Genomic DNA, 13069 nt, shown 5'->3' on the forward strand with positions numbered 1-13069 from the left:
TGGTGTATTACTGGTACAATCCCTGTCTTGTGTGAGGCTGTTAACAGGAGTTACAGACAGCTGGGAATGGACTTACTCCTCTGCTGGACTGACACTCACAAAAAAGAAAACAGCAGCAAAGGAGAGAGGGAAGAAACACTGCCATAGCTGAGCTCATCAGGCAGGGAGGGAAACTAGCAGTGTCTGGCAAGCTTTGAATTTCCCACATCTGACTAAGTTTGTTTTGATATTTAGTCAGTCACAGCAAATTTTTGTGTGAGATAAACCTTCCCATACAGAAACACCCCAGGGGCTGAAGAGGAAGTGGAGAAGTGGTAGTTTATTTTCCTCTGTTGGTCCTGGTCTTCATGTGCCAGCAGCACTCCAGTAGGTCTGGATGGGCTGCCTTGCACAACTCATCTCCCTCCTGGCAAAGCCAGGGGCTTGATTTTGACTTCTGGCTGCTAATGACCCAGTCACAGGGTTGGTTCAGTGTGTTCTAGGTCATGGGGAGGAAGTGGGCCCCTTTTGCTGTTGCTTCATCATTCGGCACTTGTTCCAGAGGATATTCTGCATCACATTATCACTGCAGTGCAGCCCTGATGGGGAGAGGCTCAGAAGAGCCAGTGTGCATCCAACAACCCCAGCTCAAGACATCTCCATGAGGAGGGAAAAAATCAGGTGTGCTCATCTTGCCCTGGGATGCAAAATCCAATCATATATGCCAGTAGAAGAAATCCAAGACTGCTCATATATGGTGCTTAAAGACTATGTCTTGAAGGACCAGATCCTCCTTAACCAGCTCACTTTCACACTGTGTGGGTCTGTGACAGTAGCAGTAGATTTATAGAGGGATGGGTCAGAATTCCTCATTGCTGACCTTGATTGGTTTATCTCAGGTCTTTTATCTTTTTTTGGAGCAATGATTTCTCCTTGAACCCATAACAATGGGTAATTGCATTCTGGGAGTTCTCATTTTAAACATTTGTCAAGAATCAAAATTAAACCCCATTGAAAAGCTAATAATCTCCCCTTGTGGCACCATCTGTGTTGATCAGTGGTGTCTGTAGTTGAGAGGAAATTTCCAGGATGGTGCTGGATGTTGTTCTTTCCAGCACAGTGGAGAGATCCCCCCAGTTTCTGGCAGCCCCTGGGCTCCCAGGTTGGTGAATTGAAAATTAACTTACTGCTGTTGGCAAGGGATCAGAACTGAGTTTAAAGAGCAGAAGTATTATGGACCTGACATTTTTACAAGCAGCTGCCAGTGCCACATTAAATGGGTGCCCAGCAGTGCCTAAATGCCTGCCAGACTGGAGTTAGATTGCAAAGAGGTTCCCTACTCACATTAATCAAGTGCATAGGTTATTCTTGGAAATGCTTTACGAAACAGGTAGTGGATGACAGGGCTCTAAGTGAGTTGCAATTTCTGGTGTCCTGGTGCCTTTGAACAGTAGCAAAGTGCTGGTGATGAGGCACCACAGTGCCAAATGAACCCATGTTTTGGATGCATGGAGGAAGCCCTGCACCAGCATGGATCTTCTGTGTCAATATGCTGTTTAAGGGGCCCTGCCTTGCTCTGGAAGTCAATGTGCAAGAGATTTCAAATGTTCTCTCTCCAAGCAGAGCATCTCGTTTGAGCCTGGTAATGTTTACTGTGCAAACAAGCACCTGGGCTGTTTGCAACATGGGATTTTTGTCCACACCTGTGGGGCTGCTGTTTGTTGTGTGCTGCCAGTGCCCATCACCACCTTCTCCTGCACAGCCTTGGAGAAAGGCACCCTGTGTGAAGGTGACTGATTTCCTCCTGTAAAATCATGGAAGATTTCAGTACACTGAGATAGTGGAAGTGAATGGATAATGCTATAGACAAATTGTGTAAAAGCTTTGAGAGGAGGCTCTGACAAGGTGTGGATGTCATCCTATTTGCCCCAGGGCTAGTCCCCCTTTGAGCACAGTGTGAGGTCTGTTGTGTGCAATGTTGCAGAGCTGCCTTTTGCCAAGTCTTGATCTTTTCCTTAGGCCAGGACTGACTCTCCTGCTCACCTACTGCCCTTTCCATGCCAAATCCAAAAGCTGGAATAATTTAGGAACCCTGTTTTTGTAAAACCCAGACATGATCTGTTATGAGATCAAAACTGATACCAGGCTTGGTTTATATGTAGGTGCTGGACAGACAGGAGTATTGTCTTGGGCTAGAAAAGGTGAAATGTGCACTGCCTGCAGCACCCAGAGAAGCAGTACTGGTGCAGCAGGTGTGGGGTGGAATTCTCTGAGGCTGGACCTGTGTCTGATGGCAGGCAGTAGAATAAGTCACAGTGTCAGTGTGACTCGTGGCTTCAATTCCAGCTGTAGATGAGGTGGTAGTAGGGAGTCTGACTTGGACTTGGTGCAGATGGGTGAGCAAACTGCTGTGAATGAATGAAGCTCCCCCTCCGCCCCCTGATGATGGCAGGATCCCACCCCTCTCCACATTGTGTTCTTTATCTCCCAACTGTATTGATGTCTCATGACAGTTTTTTTAATCAGGGTATTTTAAGATCCACCCTGTTCTGTCCATCCAGGCAGCTACTGCAGGTCCACATCTTCTGGACCTGGATGTAGGAGCATCCTCCTCCTGTGTAACTGTGACTGCCTGACAGCTCTGTTAATGCCCTCTCCACTCTATATCAAACATAGTTCCTGAGGTGATCTCCCTGGACCATTGCTGAGCTCCCATCACCCTGGTTTTGAATTTTTCCACTGCCTCCAGCACCTTGAAACACAAGGTTTTTACTGTCTCATAAGCCCTTCTTGCTCTGCCTTGTCTTCCTTGGTCCTGCCTGCCAGACCTGCATGCAAACATTGTGTGGGTCTACCAGGACACGGTTTTACAACTTAACTTCAAATGCAAACAGGCTTTTTCTTCATGCTAGTTGTTCAAATCATCTCAGGTCTACTTTCTCACCAGCAGTAGGAAGAGGATATCATTGGGATTGAGAGGAATGCTCCTTCCTCTGAGCTGTTTGTCTTTATTCCTGATCTTTCAGAGGAGTTCAGAGGGGTCACAATCGTGGAGCTGATTAAGAAAGAAGGAAGCACCCTTGGTTTAACCATTTCAGGTGGCACAGACAAAGATGGAAAGCCAAGAGTCTCCAATCTGAGGCCAGGAGGACTGGCTGCAAGGTGAGAAATGGAAATGGGGTGCAGAGAGCACAGCAGGAATGGAGAGGAACAGTTGCATGTTCCAGCTACTGAATGAATAGAGTTATAATTAAAGTAGTTGGCACCCAAGACCTATTTTCAAGTGCACCAGAATGCAAAGTTGTTGCTTCAGGAAGTAGAACATCTTCTATTTGGAGTTATTTCCTATGCTCTGTGCAATTATGCTCTGAAATAGGGATATTTGGAGTTCTGTAAAATTAGGCAGCCTTGTCAGGAGAGCTGCATGGTACAATACATCTTGATCAAGTTAAGTGGTTTAATATTGTATCTGTTCTGAATACTGAGTGTATAAGTAACATTATTGGCTCAGAAAAGGAATGGGCAAAGAAAGGCTCCAAGAAGCAGGAAAAAGGAAAGACTAATTGAACAATTTTGCCGAAAACAGGCAAAAGGAAAGATGTTTTCTCTTTCCCTGCTGGATTTTTTCAGACAGCTCTTGGTGTGCTTTTCTTTGACTGATTGCTCTACATGAATGAGAACTTAGCAACAGCAGAGAGGTTGTGAACATATACGCTGCGATTGTTGCTGTATGTACAGAGCTGAACACTTGCCACTGGGAAAGATAGATGGCTTCAATTTTAGCACTTCCCTCTGACAGCAGACACACACAATCAGACAGCAGAGATCAGTCCAGCATTGCTGGCTTGTTCAGAAACTCCTACAGTTACTAGCCAGCTGGAGACTTTGTGCTACCACTGCTTTTTATTTTATTTCTTTGCAGGAGTGACCAGCTGAACGTGGGGGATTACATCAAGTCGGTGAACGGCATTAACCTGACCAAGCTGCGGCATGACGAGATCATCAGCCTGCTGAAGAACGTGGGCGAGAGAGTGGTGCTGGAAGTGGAGTACGAGCTCCCGCCAGCTGGTGGGTGCCCCTTGGACAATGCTGCTCTCCCTTCTTGGCTGCTTTTTCTCTGGGGTGCAGATGGACCTGCTTGGGCAGAGCTGCCGTGGCCAAGGCAGTGTCCAGGGGCTCTTTGCTGTTGCCTTCATCTGCTGGCGCGGGCGGTGGGGGCTGCGAGCTGTGTGCAGTTGGAGCAGAGCACTTTTTCCAGCACAGTGGGTGCCTGTTCATGCACACTGGCAGGGGACGGCTGATTAGGTCTGTCTTGCCTCGGAGTGACTCGACAGCACATGCCAATCTGCCTCCTGATGCTTCAGCTTCTCTTTTTCTCTTTTGGAGTGTGGCTACGGGAGGTTCAGTTCAGTCTTAAACATGTATTACCAGATGCCCTTTTCTGAACTGTGGCAAGTGCTGTTAGTCCTCTGGATTCTTTGAAGTTTTACCTGTTTTTAGAAGGGAAACTGAAGCAATCTGCTTTCCAGCTGAGGGGCCCTGGCAGAAGAAGGCAAGCTTGTGTCCTGTTGTGGGAGACTGTATGGTCTTGTCCCCATTTGTTTTGATGATTGATGTTTCTGGTTAAAACAAATTCCTCGATTCTCTTTGCAGTCTTTCCATTGTGAGTACAATCACCACAGTTATTACTCATTCATTTACCCAGATCAATCAGATGATTTTTGGGCAGAAGAAATAGAACAACTAAAAATAAAATGACAGGAAAAACAAAACTAATGAAATCCAATGTTTTGCCCCAGATAGGAAGATATTTTACACTTCAGAGCTTTGCTCTAGCTGCTGCCTTTAGATGAAAAGTATTGAATATATATTGACTGTGTAAATCCCAGAAGAGTAAAATCTAATCTGGAACAGATGAATCTGTATCCATCATTCCCCTCTCTTCTGCTGTAAATGTTAGTGAGCTTTTGCATACTATGGTAAAGCCAGCTGTGGCTCAAGTCTTCCATGTTCTCATGTTCCCTGGAGATGACCACTCTTAATCTTTCTCCATGGCATTCCTTATTCTCTGTGATATTCCTTATCAGGAATCTGATGAACTGTACTTACGAGCCAAGGAGTGATGCCAGCTCAATCAAGAGCAGCAATGTGAGATGTCCTTAGCTTTAAATGAGCAGGAAGAGCACACTGAGATAGTGACTTCTCTCCAGTGAGATTACTGGGGCTGTTTATGAATGGTCCAAACAAAGAAGCACTGCAAAATACAGGGAATTGTCAATTATTGCCTGATTCCAATTCATTGTGGGCTTTTATCTGCTGTGAGGGTTTGTTATTGCTGTGTATGCTCACCCTTCTCTCTCTCTCTGTCTTTCCCTGGACAAAGAACAGAAATACAGTGCAATTCAACAGCTTGTGCTTATGGGTTTGACTTTTTCTCCCCCTTTTGTAATTTCCTGCTTTGAAAGAGATCTTGCAAGTCCAAATCTAGTTTTTAGGATAGTGTGTTATATCATCTCTTTCATAAATAAGCCAAACCCTGTGTTAACACTGGCTTAGGTTTCCCAGGTCCCACTGATCTTATGAGAGGCTGTTGCAGCACTTCTTACTTCAATGCTTAGGACAGAAATTGGATGGCTTCTGAACTCATTTGTGGATACTTTATACCCTTTTCTTGGTATTTGAGTATCACCCCTTGGCTGGGAATGTTCCTGTGACCTGAGCACTCCCTTCTGGAGTATTTCTAGACTGTGTCCCTATTAGCTGTGTGTGCACAGCAGCAGGAGCAAAGTGGGGACAGTGTTTGGAGGTTTATTTGGCCTCGCTGTAGCTGGTCCTCAGGGCTGCCCACCTGCAGGCAGTACTGTGCCTCTGTTGTATGTCTTTTGGGTTAGTTCAAGGGCTGGGCTAAGCTTAATTTGGCTGCAGGTTGCAAGCCCTGAGAGTGCTTGGCAGAAAGGAGGAGTCTGGTCAGTGAAGACAGTGGGGAGATTTGCTTCAAAACTCCCCCCTGAGCCAAGGGAAATGGCAGTGTGGATGTGCCTAGGGCAGCCTTCATCTCCAAGTCAAGTTCTTGGCCTTTTTTTTCCTGATTATCCTTGTGGCCATTCATGGCACTTTGAAAATTAGCAATTTTCAGAGTGGACCAGGCTGAAATGTGCAGTTATGGGTGGAGAAGACTGAGAAATTGGCCCATATTCACTGCAGTAGTGCAATAAATCATTAAATAGTAGGGGTTGTCAAAAGATGGAAACAATTTCTTTCTTTTTCTCTTTACTTTGTACATTTTGTATTTTGTACAAATAGTACTGTGTATTTAACATAAAAATACTGAATTGCCCTTAGGATCAGTTTAAAGGATTCACTTAATCTTTTTTAAAATCCAAAATATGAGAGGTAAGGGAAAAAAACCAACTTTATGCATTGAGGATTTGGGATTTTCATTTTCTTTAAGGTCAGCTGGTGACTTGATTCCTTATGCTGCTGCTGTTTTTTTTAATAAGTTTCTATCTGTGGCAGAAGCTTTTGAGAAAAGCTGAATGCATTAAAGTCAGTTGATAAACGAGATGGTTTTACTTGAATGTCAGGGTATTAACCAAGACAAATTTGAGGGGAGATGCACAACACTGAGCTGGTGAAATCATCCTAAAACCTGATGGTTGGCTCTGATAAAGGTTGACGTTGAGCCAGGTTGGGCTCTTTTGGCTTCTGAGCAGGGAAAATAAAATATGGGGTTTGGGCAGGACTTTAATTTCAGTGTTGTTTGGATGAGTTTTGATACTGTTTTGCACTGTGGTTGGAAAAGATTTATCTGGAGTAACTGGGTCTTTTTCTCTTCCTTTTAGTGCCAGAAAGCAGTGCTGGCATTATTCCCAAGACTATTGAAGTGTCCCTCTACAAGGAAGGCAACAGCTTTGGCTTTGTGCTGAGAGGTTAGTAGCTTCTTCAGTGAAAAGCAGCAGCAGAGGTGGAAAGTGGGAAAAGTAGGAAGGTGAATGACAAAAACCTCAGCTAAGCAGTCAAAGCATGTCCTGGAGAGGATCCCCTGCAGCCTCTAAGGACTGCTGTCTGCCTAATCTAGGGCAGTCATTTTGTGGCAGGCTGTGTCAGCTGTTACATGATAAATGTCTCTTTCGGTCAGGCTTTCAAACCTGCGGTGACTTACGGCTCTCCTGGTTTGATTACAGGGGGAGCCCATGAAGACTGGCACAAGTCCAGGCCGCTGGTGCTCACCTACGTGAGGCCGGGCGGCCCTGCAGACAGGTACTGCTCGTGTCACACCTCCCAGGCTGCCTTCACAGGACAGACCAGCAGCTGTCCCCAGCTCCTGAGTGTGTCCCCTTCCTGTGCTCCTGCTGGTGCCTCCCCGAGGCATCTCCTGCTGGTGCTGTGCACTGCCAGCGCTGGTGTGGCACCTGTGCCGTGTGGGGAGGAGGGCACGGTGCTCCCAGGCTGGCCTGGTGCAGATGTTGTAGTTAAAGGCAGAAGCTGCTCTTGCAGAGGCAGCACCTTCATTAGCCCTGTGCAGCTGCATCACTGATGCTGTGGTGGAAAGCAGGAGCCAGTCTATCTACTCTCATGCTGATAATTTAATATGATGGGCCTGGTACTATAAATAACCCAGACTATTGTCCAAGGAGTGTTCTTCCATCCTACAGGATGACAGCAGTTGACTTCCTGATATGTGTATACACACACACACACACGGTGTGCACACACACAAATAATACATACTTATATATTTACATACAGATAATATAGATATATAGCAAATTTTTATATATAGATATAGATATTTATATAAAGGCATATAGATTATTTGTCTAACTATAGATAAATATATATTGGTAAAGAAGACAATTGCCTTTGGTTTCTTACAGGGAAGGGTCCTTGAAAATTGGGGACAGGCTGCTGAGTGTGGATGGGATTCCTCTGCACAGCATGACCCATGCGGACGCCCTCAACATCCTGAGGCAGTGCAGCCAGGAGGCACTTTTCCAGATCGAGTATGATGTGACCATCATGGGTAAGGACAAGATGGTTGTGATGGCATTTTTTTCTCTTGACTGTCTGGAAAGTATGTGAGACTAGAGGCAGTAAATGGGATCCTCAGTTTCAGTGGAAAAATCGCTGAGCAGTGTGCTGCCAGCATGGATGGAGGGGGTGAAGTTCAAAGCTGGCTTCGTCAAATGCATTTTAAATGCCCTTATGCAGTGATGTGCCTTGATAGGAATGATGAGTGGCTTTAGAGGAGAGGGCAAAAGGGGATTTTGTAATGTAGGCAGAGAGGGCACAGGAGAAGTCAGAGCTAAGGGGGGCTAGAGCGCTCTGCCAGCACTGCAAATAGCACTATTAAATGTGTGCAGAGGAGTGAGCTGCATGCAGGCAGAGACTTGCTGTGGCTTTGGTTCTGAATTTTGACCCTGCTTAATTCTGGAGCTATTTCTTTTCTTAGAAATGTTACTTCAGATCTGCTGCAGAAATAAATGAGGGGTGATCAAATGCTTGACCCCAAATAAGACAGAATTTACTGGAGGGCAGAGGATGAGTATTTCTAAAAAGCATTTTACACAGTTTGAGGTTTTGGTGGGTTGGTGATGGTTGGTTGTTTTTTATTTTTTTTCATCTGATTTTAAGTTTCAAGCTCTGGGAAAGGGTTTATTATTAGGTACTGTAAAGTCATTTTGAGCTGGTATTGTGACACACAGCTGTTACTGCAGGGGGCGTTGTTAGTGAGTTTAAGGTTACCACAGAATTTGAAGCTGTGTTGGCTCTAGAACCTTGTTGAGCTGTGTAGTAGATTGTGATGTTTCATATACATCTCCAGAGGGGTTTCTGCCTCCCTGGAGCCATGAGGTTGGAGTCTTCTCAAAAAATCTCAGAAACCAGTCCAACATGCCTGAGCCTAGGATTTAGTTAGGAATAGGAGTCTGTGATATCAGGTTGTTTTCTGATTTGTCAGTGTGGAGGAAAATAAAAGGAATCTGAGGCTGAGAGAGTTTGATGCCATATCACCCCTGAGGAAAGAGAGCTGAGAACACCAGAACTGATCCATGCAATGTGCACCAGGATAAGGGAGCTCCTTGTGACAGCCCTGAGGGATTTCTGCTGCCTGTTGAGTCTCCTCACCACATGCTTTCCCCTTCCTTTTGGTAGAAGCTCCACAAGCATGCACACAGTGGCCCTCCCCTGGGGGGTGGCTGCCAGGAGCTGGGCAGTGTGTGCCCCAGACAGGTTCTGTGCCCCAGACAGGTTCTGTGCCACAGACAGGTTCTGTGCCCCAGACAGGTTCTGTGCCCCAGACAGGTTCTCCATGGGAGAGCTGGAAGGAAAAGCTGATGCCTCAGCAGTTGCCTGCATGCTGCCTGGCTTCTGCCACATCACAGGAGCAGTTTCTCTTTGGAAACTGGCTACTGCTCATGATAAAGAGGAAACACTTAAACCATGGCAAACACAAACAACCCAAAACCTATTTTCCACCTTCCTATGATTTTTGGGGGGTAACTGGGCAGTAAGAGATGTCCATTCCTCTCCTTGCAGGCTGCTCCAGGGAGGGGGGCAAATGGAGGTAAGGAGGGCTTTTGCATGGAGCTGTCAAGTCTGAACAATAGTAAACAATTAATTGTACGTGGGACATGGGCCTTTTAGGGGGTTTATTGTTTTTGCAGTCCATGGTGTCTATATTGCAGAAAGCTGCTTGTTTTAAAACCTGACTTGGAGCAAAAAATGGCCATGAGGGTGATTTGGTGTCTTGGTATTTTTTCTTGAGTGACTCTCTCACCTAAAACTGTGAGGGTTCAGTGAACATGGAGGGACAGCAGGGTTTTAGGCAGTGACTCTCCATCTTGTGTTGCTAATCTGTGGACCAGAACTAGATACTTCCCAGAAATGTAAAACCTGCCCCTTAGATAATTTCTGCCTAGAGTGCTCTCCACAACCCTGTAAAGGAATATATTTGTCCTGCTTTCTTTTAAGGCAAGATACAGAATATGCAGCTTACAACAATCTCTGCAGACAGTTTTGCTGGGCAGCAGCTAATAATTGCAATGGGAGATGAGTACATTGTCTCCAGTTCACAACTATTACAGCCCCTGGAAGATGATAAGGGAAGGGAGGAGCTGGTGCTGCTAGTGGTCTGGTAATATTTTCAGCCTAAAAGGACTCTTGATTCCAATTTTGAAAACCTGGTGAAGGGGCTGGGGACACCACAATGAAGTGGTGCTTGTCCTGTTCACCCTCAGGAAAACAGAGGTTTTTACGTGGTGCTCACTCTCTGCTGCAGCTGTATGGGCTGGGGTGGTGTGGGCTGACCCTTGAGGAGGGAAAGTTGTTTTTCTGCATTTGTTGGTGAGAGACCAGGGTTGCTGCGGGGGAGCACTGAATCATGGCATTCCCCAGCTGTCACTGTGGTTTTCCAGCCAAGATTTTTGTGCACTGGGGATGATCTGCACGGGCCCAGCCCTGCCCTTGGTGTGAGGGATGTGGCAGCTGCCCGCCCCCGCCACTGAGCATCCCCCGGCTGCTGGGATTTCACCAGGGAGGCTAGGCTGGCGTGGGATGGGACCATGGCAGGCTTTTGGGCAGGTTGGCTGAGATTTCTCAAGGCCACTGAAGAAATTAAAATAATGTGCTGTTTCCATTTAAAAGGAGTGGCAACTGGGCATGGAGGCATTGGAAAAATCTCTGCCCTTTGCTGATTGCCAGATGATCTTTGCAATGAACTGATGTTTTCCCATGGCTGCACTTTATCTTATGGGCCTTTTAAAAAACAGGGGTGAATGGAAAAAAAAATCACGTCAAATAAACTGACCAGCCAGAAAATGGTATCTGAGTAGTTACTTTGCAAATAATCTGTGTATGCCACCTACCAAGGATCTGGGCTGCAAGCCTTTAGGGTTGACTCATGGAGGGGGAAAGGTTGCTACCAGAGATGGATGAAGAAAGTGGTTTGCTGTGTCCTTTTCCTTCACTCCCTTCCCCTGGCTGCCCCTCCACCCATTCAGTTTTAGGCTGAAGTTTTTTAAGCCTGTAGAGCTGTCCTGCTGCTCCAGTGGAGGGTTGGTAGTGTCCCACAAGTGCGTGACCTGTGGGAAAAGGAAATCCCTTTCCCTTTCCTTTTCCTTTTCCCTTCTCATTTTCTCTCTCCCAAAGTGCATTACAGCAGGAAAAATTTTTCCCTACCATTACACTTGGCTTATTCCCCAAGCAATTGCACTTTCCAGAATGGTTGCAAGAGCCATTCCTCCTTAGAGAGGTGAGCAAAGCCAAGTGACGCTCAGAAACCTAGTGCAAAATGAACCCCCCCTCACAGTGCTTCCTTAAAAAGGAGCTGCTGAGACAAAGATCTTCTAGAAAACACCTGCCAAGCCCCTGTTTTGAGTGGTGGGGTGATCACCTTTCCCCCAGCTTTAGCAGTGGGGTGAGTGAGAACCTGGAGCAGGCTCTGTTTCCTCTGTATCCATCACTATATTGCTGAGTACCCTGCAAGCATGTGGGTGTGAGAAGGTGTTGCACAGTCCATTGTGTCCTCCTGGGAGGTTGTAGCTGTGCATGATGGTGCAGAAACACCTCCTGGTGCCAGTGCAACAATGCCAGTTGACTCCTTACAGAAAAGTTATTGCATGGCTTGCTTTGTCCTTTCCATGTTTCTTTTAAAATTAGCTCGGGTATAATAGCTCCATGTTAATCACACCTCACGAATACTGCTGGATTGCTGACTCCTGACCTTTGATTTGAGGCAGATCTTCTAGAATAATTAATAGAGGCTTAGCTGGTATTTCCTCAATAAATGACTCTATAAAATAGATTTGGAGCAATTCTTTTATGTGATGGAGATGACAGTTAAAAGGGACAACGAGGTGGCCTGTGCTGTGTGTGGCAGGAGGAGTGACCATGGGCTGGAGGGGGGACTGTGGTGTCCTATAGTCTTACTAATAACCCTGGTCCTGAGATCCTGAGGCTCTTTCTTCTCACCATCAAGCTGAGACCTCCCTGGGAAGCACCTGGCAAAGCTGAGAGGCTTGGACACTGTGTAAACTGGAGAGGAGCAGGTATTTTGCTTGCAAAGAAAGGTCTGATGGTCCAACAATCTCTTTTTATTTTCCTTTCCTTCTTCCCTTCAGCTGGAGGGATATAAATCCATGTCCCTCTTCAGAGGAAATGTGCTAGACATACACAAAGGCTGCAAAAACTGACATATACCTGGTGTTTGCTGTTCGAAGAGCTCCTCAATCTCTTGGTGGTTCCTTTGCTAACAAATGCTTAAGTGCACCTTCTGCAGGCTTTAGCTGGGTGCTTTGTGTGTCTTTTGATTAAACTGGGACTGTGCTTTTTACCAGGGCTTGCTGATCTCCCCAGTGGTCCTTTTCATCAGAGAATAAACAGTGTTTTATGTGAAGCCTGCATAACCTTTAACGTGGCTCATTCCTCTGCTTCCTCCCGTGTGAAAAATGTCACTATGAGTAGAGCAGAGCCTGAATATCCTTTGGCTGATCCCCAAGGGGAATTTCCAAGGTAAATTTCTGTCTCCAGAGACTCTGCATCTTCAACAAATCTCAGAAAAGACCTTGCTGCAGCTTAGCTTCCCAGATCTGCATTAATGCTCCACTTTATCAGAGAGCAAGAATGAGCCATGCATCAGGTTTGGAGCCAAGTAGCATCAGCATTTTTAGTAAAGCATATCTTTGGAAGGGAAAAGCCTTACTATGAATAATTAAGGGTTGAGGAAGCATCAGGTGCTGAGAGGGCTCTGCTGGCCTTCTCTTCAAAGTGGATGACTGGGTCTTCATGTGTGCTTTCGTGGGAGCTGTCACCTACACATGAGGGGTGCCAGTTATTGGATGTCTGATGGTGATAACACATTTGTGAATCCCACCTCTTTGTGGTGGCTTTAGGTAATCTGGAAGCAAATGTGTGTAAGAGAGCTGGAGGGAATTTCTGTCTAATCAGCCAGAAACACGGGCTTTCTTTGTCCTCCCCCTTCCTCAGAAGAGATGGATAGGTTTGGTGCAGGCTTATGCTAACAAATGCAATTTCGTAGGAGTTTCATAGTCTTACTTACAGCATCTATTAAGCTTATTGCAGAGATACATCT

General features: G+C 46.0%; 1 protein-coding gene across 5 annotated transcripts in view; it reads left to right on the forward strand.

Annotated features, from left to right (window-relative positions):
• The window catches only part of GRIP2 (glutamate receptor interacting protein 2), a 260411-nt gene that overhangs the window by 200241 nt on the left and 47101 nt on the right, over window positions 1-13069 (forward strand). For all 5 annotated transcript variants that reach the window (XR_010082283.1, XM_063411633.1, XM_063411635.1 and 2 more), the window contains exons 3-7: window positions 3006-3141; window positions 3902-4047; window positions 6822-6908; window positions 7164-7239; window positions 7857-8002. Coding sequence is in view for 4 of the 5 variants with exons in the window: in XM_063411633.1 (XP_063267703.1) it covers window positions 3006-3141; window positions 3902-4047; window positions 6822-6908; window positions 7164-7239; window positions 7857-8002 (591 nt within the window). In the remaining variant the exon portion in view is untranslated. The remainder of the gene's footprint in view (window positions 1-3005; window positions 3142-3901; window positions 4048-6821; window positions 6909-7163; window positions 7240-7856; window positions 8003-13069) is intronic.

This window comes from Prinia subflava, chromosome 14 (genome assembly GCF_021018805.1).
Source record: "Prinia subflava isolate CZ2003 ecotype Zambia chromosome 14, Cam_Psub_1.2, whole genome shotgun sequence".
Taxonomy (NCBI): domain Eukaryota; kingdom Metazoa; phylum Chordata; class Aves; order Passeriformes; family Cisticolidae; genus Prinia; species Prinia subflava.